Here is a 25,192-nt window from a genome sequence, read left to right on the forward strand (position 1 = left end):
TAATTTATAGTTGATGATAATCTGTATTCCACCTCCTTTATTTTTTCATTGCATGCAGTTGGAACCATATGTAATAAATATGATAAACAGATACTTAATTTAACTTATTATGCCAACTAATTTAATTTATTATGCATGAATATTAAGTCAGTGTTTAATTAGCTACCACTGTAATTTGTAATAAATTTCCACTGCTGCAACTGTTATCACTACAGCTTTTATAGAAGTTAGGAAACTTAATGAGTTAGTAATCTCCTAACTACTGATTGTAACAAGAGTGTGACACATGTACACTCAAGATCATTTGATATGGTTAGCTGTTGCATGAAATCTATAAATTAGAGTGATGAATTTTCACCAGAGGAAGAAGGTAAAACAATGGGCCAGAATTTTCAGCAGGCCAATGTCCGTGGCTTGATTGCAAGGCTGAAATTCTAAGGTTATAGAGGTTTGCTTTTTTATAACCCACAAAATGTGCATTTTAAACCATATAATGGGGAGTTTTAAATTTTATAATTTGTAAATTCCATATAATAGTTATCGTGGAAATACATTTAACAAAAGTTTGAAAAAAAAAAAAAGAATAAATACATGAAATTACTAATGGCTGAGGTGTATAAAGTCAAAGGATTTTTTTTTTTTTTTTTTTTTTTTGTTTTTAAGTACAAGGTTCAGTCAGTCAAAGGATTTTGATAAACAACTTTAAAGTAACAAGGTCCAGTCAAATGAGACTGCTTGCTAAGGGTAAAGGATCCTCGCCGGATCCTTTACTTAGGGAATAAGGATCTCGTGATCGTGACCGTTTATCGTATATCGTGCGGTCAGAAATCATTCCAAATTTTAAAATTTAAAATTAAATATAAATAGTACCTAACGAAAACTGACCGCACGATATACGATAAACGGTCACGATCACGAGATCTATAGGATCCTTTTCCATCGCTAAGAACATCTTCAATGGAAGTTTTTATTTAGGAACTCCCACCACCACTTTTGAGTACTCATTTAAATATTTTAAGGGGATCTTTGTGTCCCTAAAGGAAATATTACCTTTATTGGGAGAGTCTTTATACTACAATCCCTAAATTTGAAGTTTTTATGATTTTATATGATAATTTGATTAGGTGCACATGTTTTGTTTATGTTAACATTTTTTTAATTAATTAAAGAGAGTTTTAACGAAACACTCATAATACTGCTTACTTTAATGAAAAATGACAATTTTACTCTAAAAAATCACTCATGGTACTATTCACTTACAACACATTTTTGTACTTCTGATTAAAACTTAAAGTTTTTAAGTCATTTTCAATAGTTTTCCTTTAATTAAAAGCATTAAATTCTTCAATCAAGATTGTAAGCCTCGTTTTCCATTCAAGGTGCACATTTTGCATTTTTGCTCGCCACCATAACTTTGGTGTATGATCACCATACACCTCATCATCATGATCTGACACGTATCATTTCAACTAACTTTCATTAACTTTAACATTAAATGTTCCTTTTCCAATTTTGAAAAAAAAAATAACTATGGTTAAGTGAAAGGACACATGTCAGATGATGAGATGTATGGTGAGAATACATCATAGTTTATGGTGGTGAGCACAAATGCACCCATTTTTTTGTTCATGTTAACCTTTTTTTTTAATTAATTAAAAAAAAATAACTATGGTTAAGTGAAATGACACATGTCACGTGATGAGATGTATGGTGAGAATACACCATAGTTTATGGTGGTGAGCACAAATGCACCCATTTTTTTGTTCATGTTAACCTTTCTTTTAATTAATTAAAAGCATTAAAAGCTTCAATCAAGATTGTGGGCTCGGTTTTCCACTCAAGGTCGTCCCAATGAGGATACTCTCCAGATCCTCTTTGTGAGGATCCTGATGATCCTTCAATCGTGTCCGTTTATCGTACACCATGGGACCAGTTTTCGTCAGGTACTGTTTATATTCAATTTTAAATAAAAAAATCTTACAATGATTTCTGACCGCACAATGTACGATGAACGAACACTATTAGAAACTCCCTAGAATCCTCACAAAGAGGATCCAGAAAGGATCCTCATTCATACAATCCTTATATGTGAGGACATACACTATGTATCTAGTGAGTCCCTATACTTTAGGGACTTACTTTCCGATCCAGTAGAGATTCATTTGTCCCTATATTTGTTTTATACCCATTTTATACGGTGGTTATCCCTATTTAGAGACTCCACTGGAGATGCTCCAAGGACCGCATTCAAAGTCTCCCTTAATTTAATAACTTGTGAGAATCTTGTTAATTTTGGACACAAGTCGCAATTGTAGTTTATAATTAGCTCAATTTCTACTCAGCTTACTAAAGCTTGCAATTAGAGCAGTTCCACCATTGCTAAGGTCCCCTGGGCTATTCACTATTTAATCCACCCAGTGAATAGTAACTGCCCTTAATGAACAGTAACTGCCTTTTGCATCTCTACCCCTACACTGAATAGCCCTGACAATAGGTAATAAAATATTAGTATTTTTTTTAATTATAAAATAATACAAAATAATTTAATTTGTAATTTCGGATAAGATTTTTAATCGTTCTCTTTGCGCCACGTGTCATTATCCAAAAAGACAATTATTGGTGATGGATTTCGATAAGATTTTTATCCAATGCCGTTGTGCCACGTGTCGTTACTTTTTCAAAATCGTTGAGGATAGATTTCCGATAAAATTTTTAACTAATCACGTCGCACCACGTGTCACAATCTGTTTACAATCTTTGAGGATAGATTTCGATCAAATTTTTAACGAATGACTACATGCCACGTGGCATTATCTACAACTTAATCCTTTCTTAATCCTTCATATAATCTACCATCCATCCTCAGAAAATCTCACACCAATTTTTATCCAATGCCGTTGTGCCACGTGTCGTTACTTTTTCAAAATCGTTGAGGATAGATTTCCGATAAAATTTTTAACTAATCACGTCGCACCACGTGTCACAATCTGTTTACAATCTTTGAGGATAGATTTCGATCAAATTTTTAACGAATGACTACATGCCACGTGGCATTATCTACAACTTAATCATTTCTTAATCCTTCATATAATCTACCATCCATCCTCAGAAAATCTCACACCAATTTTCTCAAGATCTCTATCATTATTTATAGTTTCTGCTTCCTTCTTCACCAAAATACTGTATCATTATTCATAGTTTCTGCTTCCTTCTTACAATGTCTTCTTCTTCAAAGATGATGTGGGAAATCGACCAGCAAGAGGAAGAATTGTTTAACCAATCAGAAGGAATGTTCAATCTCCAGTTGGCCCAAAATGAGATGGAAGATGATGAGGATGGTAGAAGGAGAGATGAAGAAGCAATAATGGCCAGAGCCTCACATTCCCTTCGAGTCATCCAAGTTGTGGCTTAGATCTGCATGCCTAGCTGTTCCGCAAACCTAGATAAAAGCAGGCAACAACAAGGTACGGAGCTCATGGACGATTATTTTGTTTGTAACAGTGCATTACCTGATACGTACTTTAGACGTCGTTATAGAATGGAACGACATTTGTTTAACAAAATCATGATTGCTGTTTGCAACCATGATTCTTACTTTGTGCAAAAGAATGATGTTTTTGGTGTTATGAGTCTCCTTCTTGAGCAAAAAAATTACTGTTACCTTGTTGATGCTTGCATATGAAGCATCTGCAGACCAAGTGGATGAGATAGCGAGGATGGGGAAATCAACCATTCTTGAGTCCCTGATGAGGTTTTACGAAGCAATCGAATCTATCTACATCGTAGAGTACCTCCGAAGACCTACTGAGATGGACTTGCAAAGGCTTTCTGAAGAAGGGCAAGATGAGAGGTTTTCCTGAGATGATTGGAAGCATTGACTGTATGCACTGGACCTGGAAAAATTGTCCAAGTGCATGGCAAGGCGTTTATAGGGACAGAAAATGAGCAAAATGTATCATTTTGGAGGCGGTGGCATCTTTTGATATATTGATTTGGTACGCCTTTTTCGGGGTTTCTGGAGCTCAAAATGACCTCAACGTCCTTGCCCAATCCCTAGTGTTCAATGATGTCCTGCAAGGAAAGGCACCAAAAGTCACATACTGGGTCAATGGACATAAGTACGACATGCCATATTACCTAGCAAACGACATTTACCCAAGGTGGTCATCGTTTGTCAAAACAGTGCCACGTCCGCGAAATGCAAAGAAAAAACACTTTGCAAGCTGTCAAGAGAGGTGGATGAAGGATGTGGAGCATTGTTTTGGTATCTTCCAAGCTCGCTGGGCGATTGTCAGGGGTGTTGCTAGAATGTTTGATTTAGAGTCGCTTCGTGCATCATTCTTCACAACATGATTGTGGAAGATGAGTACGATTATGATGCCGTTGATGAATATGAGCCAGACACAATGAACAATTCCATAACACAAATATATTGTGCTCATGACACCACCGAAGAACCCGTGCAACACGAGCCATTAGAAAAGGGATGGACGTTACAATGAAAGGGCTAATTCAACGATATACTGCACTTCAAAGGCCATATATGCACAATGCCCGACAAATTAACTTGATAGAGCACCAATGGCAAGTGAAACAAGCTCAATATACTTAAGTTCATTTACTATTTTTGTTTTTATTTTCTGTGTTTATTTAATTTTATTTGGTGTGTTTTTTTTTAGTTCATTTAGTGAGTTTTTTATTATTTGGTATGTCTATGTAATTTTATTTGGTGTGTTTATGTCCTTTGAAAAAAAATTCTCTTAGTATAAATAAATTACCAAATTAAATAAATTCACTCTTACTTTAAATAAAGTACTAAATTCAATATATTGGAAACAACATAAAGTACCATATTCAATAAATAATAAATTGCAACCCAAAGTGATTGGAAAATTATAGGTTCCGATTACAAACAAAATGATTGGAAAATTATGGACTCGTGAATGGATCATCATCACCTAACTAATTTGTGGTGCTAGGATGATCTTCTCTTGTCATGCGAGGACCATCTCCACTTGCTCTTATGAATGGATCATCATCACCTAATAAATTTGCACCACGTCCGCTTTCTCCAACTTCCAAAAATATTTAGGATTTGGAGGCTTCCCTTCTAAAAGTGTGTTCATAATGTCACGATCTCGTTGAGTCATTCTTTCTTCTCTAATTTGTACCTTTCTTGCCTAAGTGACTCTTTCTCTCTCATTAGCTTGAAATTCTCTCTCAACGGTTGCAGCTTTTGCCTCCTCTATAACCTTATCAGCCTCAAATTTAGCCATTTCTCGTGCCAAACTCAATTCACCTTGGCGAGCAAGTTCTTCCATATACTTTGCATAATCATTCTTGGAAGCACTCCCTTTTCTCTTTGAAACCTTCTTACCTTGAGACCTAATTGGATAATGGGCCGACCCCGACGCTTGTTCAAGGAGGAGTTTCGGGCACTTCTTCTGCGTCATCTTCATGAAAATGCGAGGAATTATTGGGTATAGAGTGTAGAGGGGGTGCTGTTCATGAAAACTTCAGGACCAACAGACATAACTCTGAATTTAGGACAATCTTTAACAATATTCCATCCCACCGAGTGAATGATTGATATTGGTTTTTGGATTTGGCATTATACCAAGATTGTGCTTGAAGTGTCTACCTAATGTGGGAGAAGAAATAATTATAATCAAAGTAGCTAATGTAAATTTGGGTTAGTACAAACAAATAAATAATATATTATTACTTGATCTGCTAAATTTTCCCCACTTCGAAGATTACTACTAACTTATGCCAAAGCGTCTCTCCACATACTAAAAGATTGGCTAAGTATTTTCCAACGACTGAACATCGATTCTTTGATTCTTTTCCCACCAATTTTCTCAAGATAATTGGTATGAATAAGATTCCACATTTCTTGCAACTGCATCTCATTACCCGTAATCGAATCATGAGTAACTTCAACCCAACTAGTACACAACGCAACATCTTTAATAAGCGTCCAATTTGTACCTGCATCATTAGTCATTTTGTTGGAAAAAAATTTGGATTGAAACTTTGAGAGAAAAATAGGAATGTGGTTGAAAGTAGTTGAGAAAATATGAAATTGTGGTGTAAGGTAGAAGATAATGAGAAGGTATTTATAGAAAAGTAAAATCTTTTTGTTTTTTTAATTTTTTGGATTTTTATTAATTTTTTACATTTTTTTTTAATTTTTATTCACATAATTAATCTCTGCCGTTGGATTAAAAAAAATTTGAATACCAACATTCCAGATTGTGCCATGTGGCACAACAGTAAGATTTTCAGAATTTTAAACTGTTTTTTCTTTTTTTTTTTATTTTAATTTATTTATAAAGGCTCTTAACGTGGACCATTGATCTCAGATCCAACAACTGCAATTAAATAAGGTTTTAAATATATTATTACTGTGGGAAATCCAACGGTATAGAAAAAATTATCATTGAGATCCAACGGACGTGGAGGCGCCACGTGGCCTCCCAACGGTAACATTTTCAGTAATGCGTCGCGGGCCCCATTTCTGCAATCATGTCGGACGACGTGCGCCAACACGCGCTTAAACCTCATGCGCCTGACGCAAATCAGTTTCAAAACGTGGCTGATGTCAGCCTTTCCATCGGGCTCTCAGGCCGTCTACAATCGCCAGGCCTCTCGCTCGGGCCCTCTAAGGCTCAATCGCCCGGATAGGTTGAATGTGGTTGCTCGGGCTACTACCCATTATTTTGGGGCCTATCGCTGGGGCTACTCCACACGGTGGAGTTGCTCTTAAGGAAAAGTCGTTAGATATGTGCAATTGCAAACATCATATTTTTGTTTGCTCGATTCACAGATGCAACATATGTATTGCAATCGCTCTGAGGTTTGAACTCAAGATGATCTCATTCAAAATTACAGACTTAGAAAAAAAAACCAATAAAAAAAGGCTAAACTATAAGGAAATGAACCAACAAAAAAAGTGGCGTTTTTCCTTTTTTCAATAAGAAAATGAGCGTGTTTATTTTTTCTATTTGTTACATTGAAAAGAGATGGCATCAGGGCAAGCTATTAACTTTGAGAAATGTTGTGTGGCTTTCAGTAACAATCTTACGGCTTTTGACCAACAACTTTTGGCTGATTGTTTGGGTGTCTATAGAGTGGATTATCATGATACATACCTCCGGCTGCCGAGCTTTATCAGAAAGTCAAAGAAATAGACGTTTGTATATGTGAAATATCGATTTTGGAAAAAATTGCAAGTGGAGGGCTGGATTACTAAGCAGTGAGCACTGCTGGGAGGAAAATTTTATTCAAAGTCGTGGCTCAATCCTTGTCTATGTACATATGCAAACTTTTCTTTTGCCTAAAACCCTTTGTGATGAATTAAACATAATGATTGCCAAGTTTTGGTGGAGTGGGGAGCCGGGAAAGAAGAAGGTACACCGGATTAATTGGGACACTTTATGTAAGGCTAAAAAGGATGAAGGTTTGGGTTTTCGGGATTTTTATGCTTTTAACCGACGTTATAAAAATCTGCCTAGGCACTGGACAGAGATCAACCGCCGCGATTAACTTGTAATCGGTCGCAAAATCTGAAAACGTATAAGGCAGACGCTGGGCAGGATTAGGCGGGTCTAGGCAGAGTTATCAAGGTCTGGGCGAGGTTAGGCGGAGGCTAGCAGGCCTAGGTGGGCGTATGTTAAGTCACCACAAGTGAGGACCACCATCTTCTTTTTCAAGTTAAATGGACGAGATGAGTTCTTTTGGTCCCACCATCCCTGTTTTGGTTACACCCAATGCATAGTTTCCTATCACTATTTTATATTCTTTTATTTCTTTTCTTTTTTCTCACCTAAATCAATCATTGTTTTTCATCTTCTTATCTATTTTTTGTATTATTTTATACTCTTTTACCTTTTTAAGACCACTTATATTAAAGGGAAATACCCCAAAATGGGACAATTTCTTATCTTAGGATAGAAATAGGAGAAACCAGCCATGCACACCATGCATAAAATCGAAATTACTAAAATACCCACATATATATACTAAAAATCAGCAGCCCATTGCATCACTTTTCTCATTTGGAAGAGAGGGATGTCGAGAGAGCTCTGTGATCTTTGGGTTTCTGGGTTGAGCTCCTATTTCGAAGAGAAGGAAGTCCAAAGAGAGGTGAGAAGAGTGAGCAGGGTTTCAGGTTGACCTCATACATATTATTTCAAACAAAGGGATGGGAGAGAAATGTGAGAAAAGTGAGATGGGTTTTGTACCATATTTTTTATTTAGGCCGAAAAGTTCCATTTTTTCTAGCGACTGAAGCTTTGGCAAGCATAGTAACGTAGGGTGTTTAATTCCAAGTTCCTTCATCGATGGTTTATGGAATTAATGAGTTGTTTGTAAGATGAATTAATACTTAGAAGTTAAATTAGGGTTGGTGTTTCATGTTGGGGCCTATGGGTTGTGGAATAAATTTCAGGTTTTGACGTGTTACAAAAATGAGATGGAACAATTTCTAGTTCAAGTGTTCAATTGCAGAAATTTGTGAAGTTTTTTTTTCTAATGTGCATATGGTGTGCATGGCTACATCTTAATATAAGAAGCTGGAATGTTCACTAGCTATGATGCACGTATGTTGTGTCTCGAAATTAGTGAGTATGACCACAACCTAGTTGGCCTCGGTGAAAAACTAAATCAAGAAAAAGCTTAAAGGACGTTAAGGATCATGCGTGTCCATGAAATAACAACAACGAGTATCATGTTTTCCACCTGCACGGTTAAGCGGTGATTGATATATATGTAACAAGACTTTTCAAACTACTATTGTAACCTTATATACGTAACAATTATGTTTTAATTGTGTCCACTATACCAATAGGTTGCTGTTAAAGTTTCTTATTAATGCGAAAAGTAGCTCGTTACTCGATCTCCAGTTCTGTGCATCTCATGTGCATGTACTATACATAGGGGTGGTTCGGTATGGGATCCCATACCGAAACCCTTGTCCCGATTCCCAAACCGAAATTTTTGGGAATCCCAAATTCAATACCAATCCCAAACCAAATTTTCGGGAATCCCAATTTTCGGGAATTCCGAAATAATTTCGGGATTTCGGGACAAATCGGGAATCCCGAAATGTTTTTGGGCTTTTGGACTAAAATTTGACATATTATGTTTTTGGGCTAAAATTTGACATATTATGTTTTTGGGCTAAAATTAAGTTTCAATCTACCCACTACCCATTTGTGCACAAAGTTTTTGGGCTAATGCCATCTCACCTCACATTCCAACTTTGATTCCTCCTCCACATAGTTGTAATTAAATGAAAATTTTGGCGGCGCCCATGTCTGAAAGAACAACTATATTGTGTACTCGAAAACAAAAGAAAAAAATTTGAGCTCAACTAATTGCATGCCCTGTACCCACCTTGTCCGTGTATATATATACAATATATGTATACTGATATGTTCATGCATGCATAATGGTCTTTGCTCCTTTGTTTCCTTGATTTGCCTAGGTATGCAGGAAACTAATATCCACATATTAATCACACTAGTGGCTAGGTATGCAGGAAACTAATATCCAAAGATTAATCACATTAGTTGAGACAACTGGAATATAGAAACAAACAAATTGAACAAACAAACATTAGTTATTTAGTTGAGACAAAGATTAATCACACTAGTGGCTACCAATACCATTAATTAAAAAATAATTCTCTTATAATTAAAAAATAATATATATATATGTATAATATTTATTTCTATTCGGTATGGGAATACCGAAAAATGGAGATGTAATCCCGAATCCCATACCGAAAATTTCGGTTTGGTTCGGGATGACATACCGAAATTTTCGGGAATTTTGGTTTGGGATTTTTTCGGTTTGGTTTGGGATTTTTGGGATTTTTTTCCAGCCCTAACTATACATATGATGTGCATATGGTGTATATGGACAACTGATGATGTCATCTTTCTGATTTCGAAGAGAGAGCTATGAGTTATGGGTTTTTGGGTTGACTCAAATCCGTGAGCATATCATGTGCATGTTGTGTACATACAGTGAGCAAATCCTGAAAAATTCATCCAACAAAACACCAGCATTTAATGATTGGACTTTGTTCCCACCCTCGATGTGAGTCCAGTGGTGGTGGTCTCAAGCCTCAAATGCTTTCCGTGTTGCCAGAAAATGGTCAGAAAACTCGTGGCCTGCTTCAGTGTCTATCCCAACAATCGGGGATGAGATTCGTGACAAGGCTAGGTGTTTTGGACTCATGAGGACAAGATGAAATTGGTGGTGACTTCGAGTTGGACACTGGTTGTCGGGACGACTGTGCATTGTGTGTGCACAGTGAGAATGGGAGAGAAAGTGAGAGAAAAGAGGGAGGGAGAGAGAGAGTAGAGAGAGATAAATAAGAAAATGGGAGGAAATAACCCATTTATATACGAGGGCAATTAAGTCATTTCAAGGTGTAGAAAAAAAATCTATTTCTGTCCTAAGATTAAGGAATTGTCCTATTTCTGGGTATTTCCCTATATTAAATACACTAACATAATAACATTATATATATATATATATATTATTTTAAAAGAAAAACTTAGCATTTATATATTATAAAGTAAATTTAATCAATTTTATATCAAATTTACATAAATCCGCCTAGTCTGCCTAGCTGCCTGCCTAGGTCCTACCTAGGCGCTAGGTAGGCCTGGCAAACGGGTCGTGTCTGTCGTGTTCGTGTCGTTTTCGTGTAACACCTGTTATCTTAACGGGTCGTGTCGTGTCACACCCGTTATCTTAACGGGTCCTTAACAGGTCGTGTCACTTTACCCAACGGGTAAAGTGACCCGACCCGTTATGACCCGTTATGACCCGTTAAGAAAAAATATATATTTTTTTACAATTTGCACATACCACACATTGCGACATAAATATTACTTGAAAACATTAAAACATTTCTCGTTCAAGTACTATATCTACACTCGAAAATAAAAGCCTAATAAAAAAAATAATACATACACTACTAATCTATTACAAATATTAAATGTATATAATTATTAATATTATAGTTGATTCATACTTTTATTAAGTATATAAATTCCACTAGTGTAAATATTTTAAATTGAAGATCAAATTCATTCTTTGTATTCATATAGGGTCAAGGAGTGTAGCTGTTAAAATTCATCAAAATTAGAGTTAAAATAACCGTTAAATCTTGATTTTTCGTTTATAACCGTCGAAAAGCTTTGTCCCGTTACTTGATCTCTGAATGTTTTTTTTTTTTGTGATTTTTTGCTGATGTGATCTCCAAGCATATACAAACAATTTTGACGGTTTGGATCGTTGAAATTAGTTTTGGAGAATTCGTAAAACGATAGATTGACTAACACTTAGAGTTTATTTATACTTTCATTAAGTATAACATAAGATTTTGTGGTATCCACTTGTGTAAATATTTTAAATTGAAGATCGAATTCATTCATTGTATTCATATAGGGTCAAGGAGTGTAGTTATAAAAAATCATCAAAATCGGAGTTAAAATAACCGTTAAATCGTGATTTTTCGTTTATAACCGTTGAAAAGCTTTGTCCCGTTACTTGATCTTTGAATGTTTTTTTTTTTTGTGATTTTTTGCTAATGTGATCTCCAAGCATATACAAACAATTTTGACGGTTTGGATCGTTGAAATTAGTTTTGGAGAATTCGTAAAACGATAGATTGACTAACACTTAGAGTTTATTTATACTTTTATTAAGTATAACATAAGATTTTGTGGTATCCGCTTGTGTAAATATTTTAAATCGAAGATCGAATTCATTCATTATATTCATATAGGATCAAGGAGTGTAGTTATAAAAAATCATCAAAATCGGAGTTAAAATAACCGTTAAATCGTGATTTTTCGTTTATAACCGTTGAAAAGCTTTGTCCCGTTACTTGATCTCTGAATGTTTTTTTTTTGTGATTTTTTGCTGATGTGATCTCCAAGCATATACAAACAATTTTGACGGTTTGGATCGTTGAAATTAGTTTTGGAGAATTCGTAAAACGATAGATTGACTAACACTTAGAGTTTATTTATACTTTCATTAAGTATAACATAAGATTTTGTGGTATCCACTTGTGTAAATATTTTAAATTGAAGATCGAATTCATTCATTGTATTCATATAGGGTCAAGGAGTGTAGTTATAAAAAATCATCAAAATCGGAGTTAAAATAACCGTTAAATCGTGATTTTTCGTTTATAACCGTTGAAAAGCTTTGTCCCGTTACTTGATCTTTGAATGTTTTTTTTTTGTGATTTTTTGCTAATGTGATCTCCAAGCATATACAAACAATTTTGACGGTTTGAATCGTTGAAATTAGTTTTGGAGAATTCGTAAAACGATAGATTGACTAACACTTAGAGTTTATTTATACTTTTATTAAGTATAACATAAGATTTTGTGGTATCCACTTGTGTAAATATTTTAAATCGAAGATCGAATTCATTCATTACATTCATATAGGGTCAAGGAATGTAGTTATAAAAAATCATCAAAATCGGAGTTAAAATAACCGTTAAATCGTGATTTTTCGTTTATAACCGTTGAAAAGTTTTGTCCCGTTACTTGATCTCTGAATGTTTTTTTTTGTGATTTTTTGCTGATGTGATCTCCAAGCATATACAAACAATTTTGACGGTTTGGATCGTTGAAATTAGTTTTGGAGAATTCGTAAAACGATAGATTGACTAACACTTAGAGTTTATTTATACTTTCATTAAGTATAACAAAAGATTTTGTGGTATCCACTTGTGTAAATATTTTAAATTGAAGATCGAATTCATTCATTGTATTCATATAGGGTCAAGGAGTGTAGTTATAAAAAATCATCAAAATCGGAGTTAAAATAACCGTTAAATCGTGATTTTTCGTTTATAACCGTTGAAAAGCTTTGTCCCGTTACTTGATCTCTGAATGTTTTTTTTTTGTGATTTTTTGCTGATGTGATCTCCAAGCATATACAAACAATTTTGACGGTTTAGATCGTTGAAATTAGTTTTGGAGAATTCGTAAAACGATAGATTGACTAACACTTAGAGTTTATTTATACTTTCATTAAGTATAACATAAGATTTTGTGGTATCCACTTGTGTAAATATTTTAAATTGAAGATCGAATTCATTCATTGTATTCATATAGGGTCAAGGAGTGTAGTTATAAAAAATCATCAAAATCGGAGTTAAAATAACCGTTAAATCGTGATTTTTCGTTTATAACCGTTGAAAAGCTTTGTCCCGTTACTTGATCTCTGAATGTTTTTTTTTGTGATTTTTTGCTGATGTGATCTCCAAGCATATACAAATAATTTTGACGGTTTGGATCGTTGAAATTAGTTTTGGAGAATTCGTAAAACGATAGATTGACTAACACTTAGAGTTTATTTATACTTTCATTAAGTATAACAAAAGATTTTGTGGTATCCACTTGTGTAAATATTTTAAATTGAAGATCGAATTCATTCATTGTATTCATATAGGGTCAAGGAGTGTAGTTATAAAAAATCATCAAAATCAGAGTTAAAATAACCGTTAAATCGTGATTTTTCGTTTATAACCGTTGAAAAGCTTTGTCCCGTTACTTGATCTCTGAATGTTTATTTTTTATGATTTTTTGTTGATGTGATCTCAAAGCATATACAAACAAGTTTGACGGTTGGGATCGTTGAAATTAGTTTTGGAGAATTCGTATGCCATCAATCAAGTTCCGTGTGTGTGTGTGTGTATATATATATATATATTTATTAAGTAGATTTAAATCTATTTATTTTGTACGTATAAATTATAATTGACTGGTACACGGAATAGTACATACATCACGTGTCACGTGTGTCATTATAAAAATAGTGAGATATGTCATGACAGTCATGTGTGTGATAAAAAGTTAATAACTTAAAAAAAAAAAAAATATTTCTCACCACTTCTATTAATTTTCATTTTTCCCTCTTTTTTTTTTTGTTTCTTTTTCAACTTTTTCTTATCATTTTCACTTTTCCCTCCAACATCTTTCCCTAATTCCCTCACTTTTTTGTTTTATTTTCAACTTTTCTTAACATTTTCATTTTCCCTCCATTTTTTTTTTTCAAAAAGGGCGGCAAGTTGGCAAATGCATGATCATGATTCATGCATATTAAATTATTAATTAATATGCATTATAGTTTTTATAAAATTTAATATATATATATATATATATATATATATATAATTAGTATAGATAGACTTAATATTTTGGGGGTATAATTATTATAGTATATATAATAATTATAATTATTATAAATTTTATAGTTAATTTAATATATATATATATTTAATATAATTTTTAGGGGTATAAAATTGTAAAATTAATGTATATAATTATTACAGTATTTTTTTAGGGTTATAAAATTATAAAAATAATATTCTGCTTATCGTGTATCGTGTTTACCCACGTGTATACCCGACCCAACCCGTTATCTTAACAGGTGCTTATCGGATTACCCGATAAGACCCGATTCGTTATCGTGTCGACCCAAACACCTGTTAATTTCGTGTCGTGTCGTGTCGGGTTATCGGGTCGTGTCAGAAATTGCCAGGCCTAGCGCTAGGCCCTATCTCGCCGCCTGACTAGCAACTAGCGTTTTTTAGAACCTTGCTTTTAACCTTGCTCTATTGTCCATTTTATCACAAAATTCCTCAATATTAGTTAGAATGGGGTAATCATATTTAAACCCCATTGGTTTTTTTTTCACCCACCTTTAGTGGCTTACACATGGAAATCCACACATCGGCAACTGAAACTTAGAGGTCAGCTCTATGTTAAGAGTTCAGACTTGTTTTCAATGGAAAATTAAGGTCAGCTCTTGTTAAGAGTCATGGCTTGTTTCCTTCTTGGTGACAAGCTAGTTGGCTTGCACGGGCCCAAACCTGGCCTGATACTATGTTGGATTTTTGGATCGGGCTTGTTTCCTTCTTGGTGACAAGCTAGTTGGCTTGCACGGGCCCAAACCTGGCCTGATACCATGTTGGATTTTTGGATCGGGCTTGTTTCCTTCTCGGTGACAAACTCGTTGGCTTGCAAGGGCCTGAACCTAGCTCTGATACCATGTTGGATTTTTGGATCGGCGGGCTCGCGGGACCCCACTCTAACAACATCAATATTGTCCTCAACTTTATCACTTGCCCAATCCGTCAGGTATGAGGTTTTATCACAAAAAATCTCAATATTAATTAGAGTGGGGTAATAATATTTAAACCCTATTGTTTTCTTTTCACCCACCGATGTGGGATTCCAACAGATATGTGTCTGGTATGTTCAGGGAAACAATTTAAAATATATTAAGGGATTGTCCCCTAGCTAATGCTGTGTGGTTTTCACAGCTGGGGTTGCGGGTTTTAGATTGCAGCAATGTTTGTATGAAGGATTGGGTGGCTCAGCTAGCCCAGGTTTCATCGAAGCAGACCTTTGAAATGGTACTCATGTTAATGTGGAGTATTTGGAGAGCACGGAACGATTTGTTGTGGAATGGAACTCGGACGCCACCAAGGGAGATAACTGTTAGGGATGAGGAGTGGTTGTCAGTGCATCATCGGTGGCATCTACCATGTAAGGAGCCTCGGAACTTGATGAAACAACGTTGGTCAAAGCCTCCTGAGGGGTGGATTAAATGTAATTTTGATGAAGCTTGGGAGGATTGAACAACGAGTGGCGGTGTTGGGGTTATCATTCGCAGCAGCAATGGTGAATTTCTGGCTGCTTTGTCAGGGAAGGTTGGGGTGGCAACCTCGCCATTACATGCTGAAATGGCTGCGGCGCGAAGAGCTGTGATGTTTGTAAAAGAACGATTTGCAGAAGGTACAAAGGTTCTTTTTGAAAGCAATTATTCAATAACTATGGCTGCTATGAAACACCAAGGGGAGGACACATCACTGTTGGGGCCTATTATTAAAGATGTGCAATTTTTTCTACATGAGTTCTCCTATTCTCAACTCAACCATGTTCGACGGGAAGCCAACCATGCTGCGCACAGACTTGCTCCAGCTGGGTTGGGTTGTCAAATGGAGATACAGTGGTGCGTGGTACCACCGGAGCTGATCAATAATATTTTAGTGGAGGATAGCTCCTCTTGATTATTTGCAGTTGATGAAATCTTGTTTTGAGGAGCTAACTTTCAAAGTTGTTTATGCGGGACACTCTTTTTTTCTTGGACCGGATTGAAATTTCCAGCAAGGTTTTTATCAAGGCCCATTTATGTACCATATCCTCATTTTGTACGAATTCCTCTATTTTCAATGAATATCGTACTTGCTTTCTCAAAAAAAAAAAAAAAAAAAAAAATCGTAATTTTACCGTTATAAGTTTTTGACAAAATAATAAGATTTATTTTTAGCTATGCTCTTTGAAACTCGATTTTAATTTTCTTTTACTTTTTAAAACTAAAAAATCGTCACTTTGCTCTCTGGAATTCGATTTTGATTCCACTTTACGCCATGAAACTTAAAAGTTGCCACTTTACTTCCTATAACTCGATTTTGATCCCACTTTATTCTTGGAAACTCAAAAGTCGTCATTTCACTCCAAAAAATTGAATATTCACTTCATTTTGACCTCTTTTTATCTATTATGTTAAATTTACTTATGTGGTATATTTAGAGCTCACTTATGACTGACGTGGCACAAATATAAAGTTCACATATCCAATTAAATGATGTCACATAGATGAAACCAAAAAAAAAAAAATCAACAATTGTAAGGTATATACAAAATAATAAGTACGAAAAATATCAAAAATATTTTAAGGGTTTCATCTCCCCGACCTGTCTACCCTTTCTCTTTCTAATCGTTGTCCATAGTTTCATCCTCTCTCCCTTCATCTCCAGTCACCTTATCATTAGTTCCATTGATTTCAATATTTCTTATGTTCTTAATGGATGTGGCCGGTGTAGAGAGAATATGGTTATTTTTGTTCTTTTTACTATTCATTAATTTCAGGGGAACTTTTGCATATTACCAATTATAAATTTTGAATGGATGAAATTATTCTTAAAATAGAAACAAGGCAATGTAAAGCGAATTTTGAGTTTCAATGAGTAAAGTGGCGAGTTTTGAGTTTCATGGAGCAAACTAAGATTAAAATCGAGTTTCAGAGAGTAAAGTTGTGACTTTTGAATTTCAAGGAGCAAAGTGGGATGAAAATCGAGTTTCAAAGAGCATAGCTAAAATTCATGTCTTTAGAAGTAAAATAATTTGACAAAACTGTCAGATATTGTGTTTGTGTCTTTTTTTTTATATTGGGCACAATATGTGGTGCCCTTTATTGAATGGACACAGTTTCACTTTATCGGTGTTCAAAGAGACACAAACTCCTCATTTGTGTCTTAATATTATACCCAACGGCATTTTTTGGTAGTGAATTAAACTAGATAATACGATGGATTAATAGGAACTATATAATGATCAACGAATACCAACTAATTTAATTTATTATGCATGAATGTTAAGTCAGTGTTTAGGTAGCACTGTAATTTGTATAAATTTCCATTTTCTAGAAATCTGGTCACTTTCGACTTTGCCACTCCAATTCGCAGATGGTGAACTTCAGTTCTGTTTCACAAAAATTGCTTTCTCGTTAATATGATAGGATTCTCAGGAAAATTGTTGCTCTCTTAAGTAAGATGGAGATTAGTGCAGACAACAACTTGATTAATTTTTTGATAAGCTTTAATTTCAATCAGATAAGATAATCTACTAGTTCTTTCCCTCCATTAAATGCCCATCATACCCTCCATTTCTCCTTCCTCTCAGCTCTGGTCTCCATCATGCTGGATTTCTAGACTTCATCGAATTTCTGGGTTGCAATGCAGTGGTGCAAATCTGAGTCTCATCGGATTTCCGGGACATCGATGGCGGTATTTCAGGCAATGGTGGTAGTTCGTCAAATATGGGCTTCGCTGAGCAGTGATCCTAAAAACCTTGGCCACAAAAGTAAGGCCTCCGGTGGCGCGATTGCCCTCGGCAATTCACTGAAGCAGACTCCTGATCTCCTGTGGCGAGTACCCGACAGAACCGCTCGCTCCGATCAAGTAAAATCGCTGGAATTGGAAGCGCCAAATAGAGAAGAATGAAGAATTGAAAATTGGTGAGAGAGGGGGAAAATTGAGTACTTGTACAGCCTCGTAGAGCTTGAATTTTTCGAGGAAGTAGGAGTTGGGGTCAGCGTCGAAGTCGATGGATGGGTGGACTTCGATGGTGGAACAAACGTATTCGGAAGAGCAATTAGGAAGTTCAAATTTCTAATCCAAATTTTTAAACTAAATTTAGTAAATTAAATAATTTGGACGTTGATGATTGGAATATTACATAAATATTGATTAACGTGCTTATTTTTTTTATTACTGACACATCATTTAATTTGTAAATTTAGTTTAAAATTAATCTCTCTAACATTATCCATTCGACAAAATTGAGATTTCACTTGTCAAGTTTTGACATTGGCAAAGAAAATGAGGGAGGAGAGAAAGTTTGGAAAGTGAGATCACAAATAAAAAATAAAACAGAATATTACATTACATCCAACTTCGCATTTTTAGTTTTTCAATATAGTCACAACATTTTTATATAAAAATTTATCAAACACCCGAACACCTTTTTTTTTTTTGTTAAAGCACTTGTACAAAAAAGTTCACAAAACACCAGCTGCTTTATTTTACAAATGTTTATCTCACAGTATAACACAAGCATTTTAAAAACGAAGGCATAGCAATATCAAACTAGCCTAAGTTTTCCAACCCTTCTCAAATTTTCCCAGAAAAGACATTGATAACTTGCATTGAATAATAGAGAATGACAGTCAAGCGGGATCCTATAACGGATGGAGAAGTTCAGAAGTCTTCAGACGCACACGGACCAGATAAGACATGCGACACTACTCACAAACACAGCGGGATCCCCAGAATACGGTTCCTGCGAAGTTGGTTCCACTCGGGCGTGTCTGATGCCGTATGCAGCCTCCGCATGGAGCTCTAGCAGAACAAAGTTGAACTATTCTGTCCTACCAAAACCTACCAACATATATATACACCTTACCATACAAGCAACGAAATACTAACGAAGCCAAGCATTTGCATTTTGCTCTAATTTTCATTAGCAACATGAAGTAGAGAAACCATTAATACAAAATACTAAAAACCAGACCTCTGAACCACACAGAAAAAGGAGTTGTGTTGTTAACGTTCTTCTGCGAGAAGGTATTACCGTATTACCACAAATGACCTGAAAAAACATGAAAAATATGAATAAGATTTTTTCTTTTAACTTGCTGAGTGAGTAAATAACAAACTTAACCCTAACAAGGATCAACTTCATTTTATAAAAACGCCAACTAGTAGTTCAGCCATAAAGCTAACTAGTATATGCATGTATATTAGTGTACAACACGGAAGAAAAGAATATTCAAATACGAAAGGAAATAGTACCTCTGCCCAGTTTGTCGATCATCCTTTCTATCGCAATTCTCAAAGAAGTTCAATCAAGCATACTCTACAAGACTCCTAAGCTGGCACCCAACAAGAAGAAGCATACACTATTCGGCCCCTCCATCCTTGGAGCATCCAATCACTATCTTGATCAATTACAAAGTCTTTGTGGTACCATGCCTTCACCTTATCCTTGAAAATCTTCACTAGACCTTGGTCCAATGGCAGCAGCTGCAACCCAGCCCTCATGCATCGAACCTCCCACTGCTTGTATGTCTCAGGCCTCTCAACCCTCTCTACGCCCTCACATGCTATTACATTCATAGCTTCCCTGCCATAGAACTCACTCTCAAACATCAACCTCTCTTCATTGTCACGGGGTATATTAATATCAAATGCATCATACAAGGCAGAGTAGTGGAAGAGAGCCTCCCGAAATCGACTGACAAAGAACGGGGCAGTGTAGGAACCATTGATAATAGAGTGCACAAAAATATCGGGCTTCATCCTTCTTATTAGTTTTAGAACAGCATCCCTTGGACAGTTCACTTCAACTGTCTCGTCAAGTAGGTTCTTGAACCGTAACATACAATTCACAGCAAGCACCTCGTTCCTTTCAGTCTTGAGGTCCTCCAGTTGGATGGATTCCCAGTTTTGTGAAGCTATCGCATTGTACTCAAAAGACACATTAAAACGCTCACAATATCTTGCCAAGCGACGTCCAGTCTCACCAATCCACTCTGCTGGACGAAACCCAGGTTGGGGAACCTCTATCCCTGTAATGCGTAGCTTCGGAGGTCCACCAGCTCTCTTTGAAAGATGCTGGATGAGGATGGGCCACTGGAAACCATACAGGATACCAAAATCAACAATATGAAGGGTTGTTGCTTTCTCGGCCATCTTCAAAATCATCTTGTTTTTGAAGAAAATTGACATTCTCTTGAAGGGGCAAGCAGAAAGATGAACTTGGTAAGCTTTCAACATCTCAACAGCTGGTGTCCTTTTGGAAGCAAGGGATGTATAAAATATTTGGGTTCCAGTGCCAGTACCAGCCATACGAGCCTCAAGACCATTTGCAAAGAAGTGAGCCAATCTTTGAGATCCATCACCGTTAGGAGAAGAGTGCTGCCTAACCTGCTTTAGCAGTTCACTGATGCTTTTAAAATCATTGGTTGACACGGCTTGTGCGCATAAAATCAGGAGATTCCGCAAATCCACAGCTTCCTTCTTATCTCCTTGTTTCTTACCACGAGCCTTCCCACCATTACCATTAGATCCTTGTGCCAGTCCATTTGGCTGCAAGGTCTTGCTTGCTTCATTCTTGAAAGCAACATTGTCACACTGAGATTCATTATTTCCGCCAGTACAGAGCAACACCTTGTCAAACATCTCAGATAATTCACTCTCTTGAGTCCCTTCTAAATAAACTGCGGACTGCTTGCTACTCCTCCCTTCTTCGAGATCAACATCTTCCCGCTCGTGATTCTTTCTTCCCTTTGACCCATTAAGTGAGTTCTTCCTCTCACTCTTTTCTTTCTTGACAGTAACTATCGGCACATGTGCTTTCACTTCTGGAGACACTGTGTTGCTTTCCAGATCAACAAGCAACTGAGTGCTTTTCGGAAGGAATTTACTAGCTTCCTCGAACCCTCTCTGAAACTGAAAGATAGAATCACTATCTGTAAATATATTCTGAGCCACAAACTCTTCTACAGAAGAACCCTGCAGCACATCATCAACATGCCGCTCATCACCAACACGCAGCCCGTCACCAACCCTAGTCACGCCATTTTCCAGAGGAACAGACAACTGCGAACTGGAATTTGAATTAAACTGGAAGGGGTAGTCATTGGGAAGGGGAGTTTGTGGAAAAGAAGATTTTTGGTCTCCTAGATCGCCAACCCATTGAGGATCAATGGAATTGCTAGTACCAGAATTAGTACTACTACCACTACAATCAGTACAATTCCCAGAAATATTACCATCGGGACTCTCAACATTCGGATTGATATAAGGGGGCTGATAGGGTGAAAAGGGGTACTGTTGACCAAGAACATCGTAGAACGATTTCTCAGTCATACGAAGACCCAATGGATCATAGAACATGCAAGGCTTTTTCTCTATATTCTCTTCCATAAGAATCTGGTTTACGTATTTGAAAACAGATTCGGAGAAATCATTGTCGTCGGAGGATGTGTCTCCTCCTTCAGGGCTCAAAGTATTAGGCAGTGAAAATGAGCCTTCATCTGGTGGACTCAAACTATTAGATGGAACAAATGACTCTCCAATTGTGGTCACACTAACTTTAGGAACAATATTACCCTGTTCGAAATCAGGTGGAGTGAAAAAATGATTATCCATAAAGTTAAGATCCGGAGAGAGCTGGTTATATTGGTATTCATTTATGAGATTTGGGAATTGAGTTGAATTGGGTGAGAAGGCTAGGTCATCAATACTAAAACCATTCATGTAATCAGGAACTCCATTGAAAGTTGGATGATCCATAACAATCACAGAAAAACACAATATCTGGGACAATTGTAATCTCTAAAACCCCTTTAAAACTTAGAGATCCAACACACAAAATGATGAAATTCAAAGATTTAATCTCACCGACAAATTCAGAAGGAACCCATCAAGGAATAGAGCATACTAACAAGAACAAATCAGAAGCAAAAAAGAAAACCCTCAAAAACCCATCAGGGAAATTGAAAAACATCGATAACCCATCAGAGTTTTTGCAGATTTATTGCACAGGAAGCAAGGGTTATCAAGTGGAAGGCTCTATGAACAAGCAAAGATCGAACCTTTACCGAATAGGACGACAGAGAACAAGATGAACAGAAAAGGACTGGCGCACCTTGAAGAAAAGCGTTGACATTTGAGACAAGAAGCGGCGGTCAACCAAACCAAACATGTTTTTCTGATATTTATAAGCTGGTGGGCATGACCGGCGTCACGAACGTTCTTGGAACGCCGCTTTTATCTTAATGGGAGTCAGAGAGTCCTGAACTCTTTCCTGCGACGCACATCAGCACATATTTGACGCTGCAACCATGGATTTGGTCCCACTCGTCCCTTGTTTTTCTCTCGATAATCTGTCTTTTTCTTTTGCTTTTCAATGTAACATAATTTGGAAATGGGACATGGAAAATGGAAGATTCTAAAATAATGTAGTAGTTTTTTTTATTTTTTTATTATATAAAAAATATTCATTATTAAGAGGAAGAGAAGGGTGAAGTTTCAAACTCGAAAAGCATAGTAGAAATTCAAAACCCTATTCATTAGGATATCGAATCACGTGAAACTATTACTTGATAGTTTATACTATAGAAGGTTACTTTCGACATAATCGGATTGTATTAGTTTTACTTCAAAATTACTATCGAACTAATTACAATAAAATGATTCGGTTTAGTTCGCTTCAACTTTATATTTACAACAAAAAAAAATTTAACTTAAACCTTTTTCATTTTTTAGGACATCAAACTTTAAAATTTATTTGCAAAAAACAATAGGCTTTTCAACGCAACTGCAAAAAATATCCAACAAAAAGAATACCTGATGCAAATAAGAGTAAACCTTCTCTAAGAACTAAGCATGCATAACCTTTTAGATGAATTTGAACACAAAGTTGACTTGAATTGGTGAGAATATGCACAACCAACAAATTAAAGATTAAAATCCTTACTTCGACACTAACATAACAATTATCACTTATATAGATCGTGAACAAATCAGAATAACATGACAGATCTATGCTAAAGGCACACATAATAAATTATGGTTGAAACAATAGAACAATAGCCCTAGCCATAAGGCCAAGAACACCACTTGTTTTCATAAGGAGCAACCATCATTGTTAACAAGGGGAGAGACATTTCCATTAAGGTAGAAATCACGACCAAGGTCAAAAGTAGCATCCTAGATACCACAATAACAGCCAAGTCGAATGTAAACTTGAAAGATTTGGAGGAAAGGGAATAGGGAAGGAAGATGAGGGTTGCACGGCTCATAAGACTTAAACTCATTCAAACGATAAAAACTTGCATGTAATATGTCTCGCATGTCCAAAATTCTATGAATAGTACACAACCACGATAGATGATACATTCAACGATTACGTACATATAAGTTTTTCTCTGATTGTGTTAACATTGGTTGACTTTTGATGAAGATCGTGTATTATTATAAATCTAAGAGAATCTCCAAAAGACTATAAAACTAATAGAAAGCTAGTTTAAAGAACGAATCCATAAAAATCATCTCCAAGAGGCTATAAAAGACTCTATATAATGAATAACATTTGCAATCCCCCTCTTGGGAGGATGATATCATTCCTCCACTTGCAAATAATATATCCGTACAATAGAAATTTCACAATCAAAATTGTTCAATGTCTCAATCTTCATTTGAAGATCATTCCTACAAAATATCATCCAAATCTGAAATCGTTTAGTTATTCAAATGTATTAATAAATGTACGGTTCATCATTAATCTGATACTATATAAACTTAACGAGCTACTGTTCATTTTGCGATTATGAAGCCACTGCTCAAGGTTAAATGTTAAAAAAATAAATAAAATTCAAGAGTGGACCCGTGAGTTAAGAGGAAAGGAAGAGAGAGAAAGTGGTTCTACTTCTAGAGAATGAATGAGTTGAATTTTTTTCGTTTTGAAATGATTAATAATTTTTTAGATATAATGAATTGTTAATAATAAAAACTTAAAGGTTTGTGAGAATAAAGAGTATTATTCAAGATGAAAAGATGAAAAATTAGCTAAAGTAGTCTTTTTAACACTATTCACCTGTTAAATTAGTAAAAATTTAACAAAAATGTTGGAAAATTTAACAGATTATATATATATATATATATATATATATATATATATGTTGTTGATACTCAATTTCACCTAAAGTCAACCAATATGAGTAATGGCACCAAAATTTTATTTTTCTATATATGTAACTTTGTTTTTTTGGACAAATTTTATGTAACTTTGTTGATACTCACACTTCCACCATATATAGCCGACAGAATGAATTATTCCAAAGACCCTCTCGAGAACCAAAGGCCAACAAGAAGACACATAAAAGGTTGATAAGCGCAAAACAAAGGGATCCAATCAAGCTCAATAAGCTTAGGCAAGTAACTACATCAATCACTTTTCTTTTTTTTGGTCAAATATGAAGCACTTTTCTTAGAGCAAAGTAAAAGTTCAACAACATATATAGGAAACTGCTCAAAATACAACCAGAAACTATTATATCATACTCGGTCGTTCTACTACAAATCGATCAAAACGCGAGATGAGTTGAACACACATCCCACAAGTCCATATAAACACTTGTGGAATTTGGACATGATGTCACGTACAGTACAACATGATCAACTTATCCCACATTGATGAGAGGCAAAGGAGAAAAAAAAAGAAAAAAAAAAAAAAAAGATGACTATAGATACATTTCTATACGTTTGCTTCCAACTTACTCAAATTCTTGTGCTTAAACTTTGTATTCATTAGTCATTTGCAATGGCGAAGCTAGAATTTTAGATCAGAAGGGGTCCAAAAAGCTCACGTTAAAACGTTCTCCTAATTTAAAAAAAATAAGGATCTGCCTAAGCTACCGACCCTCATCTTCGTCCTCAACTCAACCCCATGCCCAGTATGTATCATGACTCAGATTTAAAATAAAAGTCCTTTTAAAAAAATAAGGATCT

The 25,192-nt window shown here is 35.6% G+C and overlaps 2 protein-coding genes across 2 annotated transcripts; one reads left to right on the top strand and one right to left on the bottom strand.

Moving 5' to 3' along the window:
- Positions 1-15,098: 15,098 nt before the first annotated feature.
- On the top strand, positions 15,099-16,123 carry LOC137714265 (uncharacterized). The gene is made up of 3 exons (XM_068453516.1): positions 15,099-15,188; positions 15,374-15,662; positions 15,759-16,123. The coding sequence occupies exons 1-3, from the start codon at positions 15,099-15,101 to the stop codon at positions 16,121-16,123; spliced, it is 744 nt and encodes a 247-aa protein (XP_068309617.1).
- A 2,452-nt stretch (positions 16,124-18,575) lies between these two features.
- LOC137714934 (scarecrow-like protein 33) lies at positions 18,576-22,571 on the bottom strand. Its single transcript, XM_068454097.1, has 2 exons — positions 19,469-22,571; positions 18,576-19,265 (listed from the first exon to the last, which is right to left on the bottom strand). Exon 1 carries the CDS (start codon positions 21,971-21,973, stop codon positions 19,544-19,546), a length of 2,430 nt encoding a protein of 809 aa, XP_068310198.1. The 5' UTR covers positions 21,974-22,571; the 3' UTR covers positions 18,576-19,265; positions 19,469-19,543.
- Positions 22,572-25,192: the final 2,621 nt, after the last annotated feature.

The sequence above is a fragment of the Pyrus communis genome, chromosome 14, assembly GCF_963583255.1.
Source record: "Pyrus communis chromosome 14, drPyrComm1.1, whole genome shotgun sequence".
Classification (NCBI taxonomy): domain Eukaryota; kingdom Viridiplantae; phylum Streptophyta; class Magnoliopsida; order Rosales; family Rosaceae; genus Pyrus; species Pyrus communis.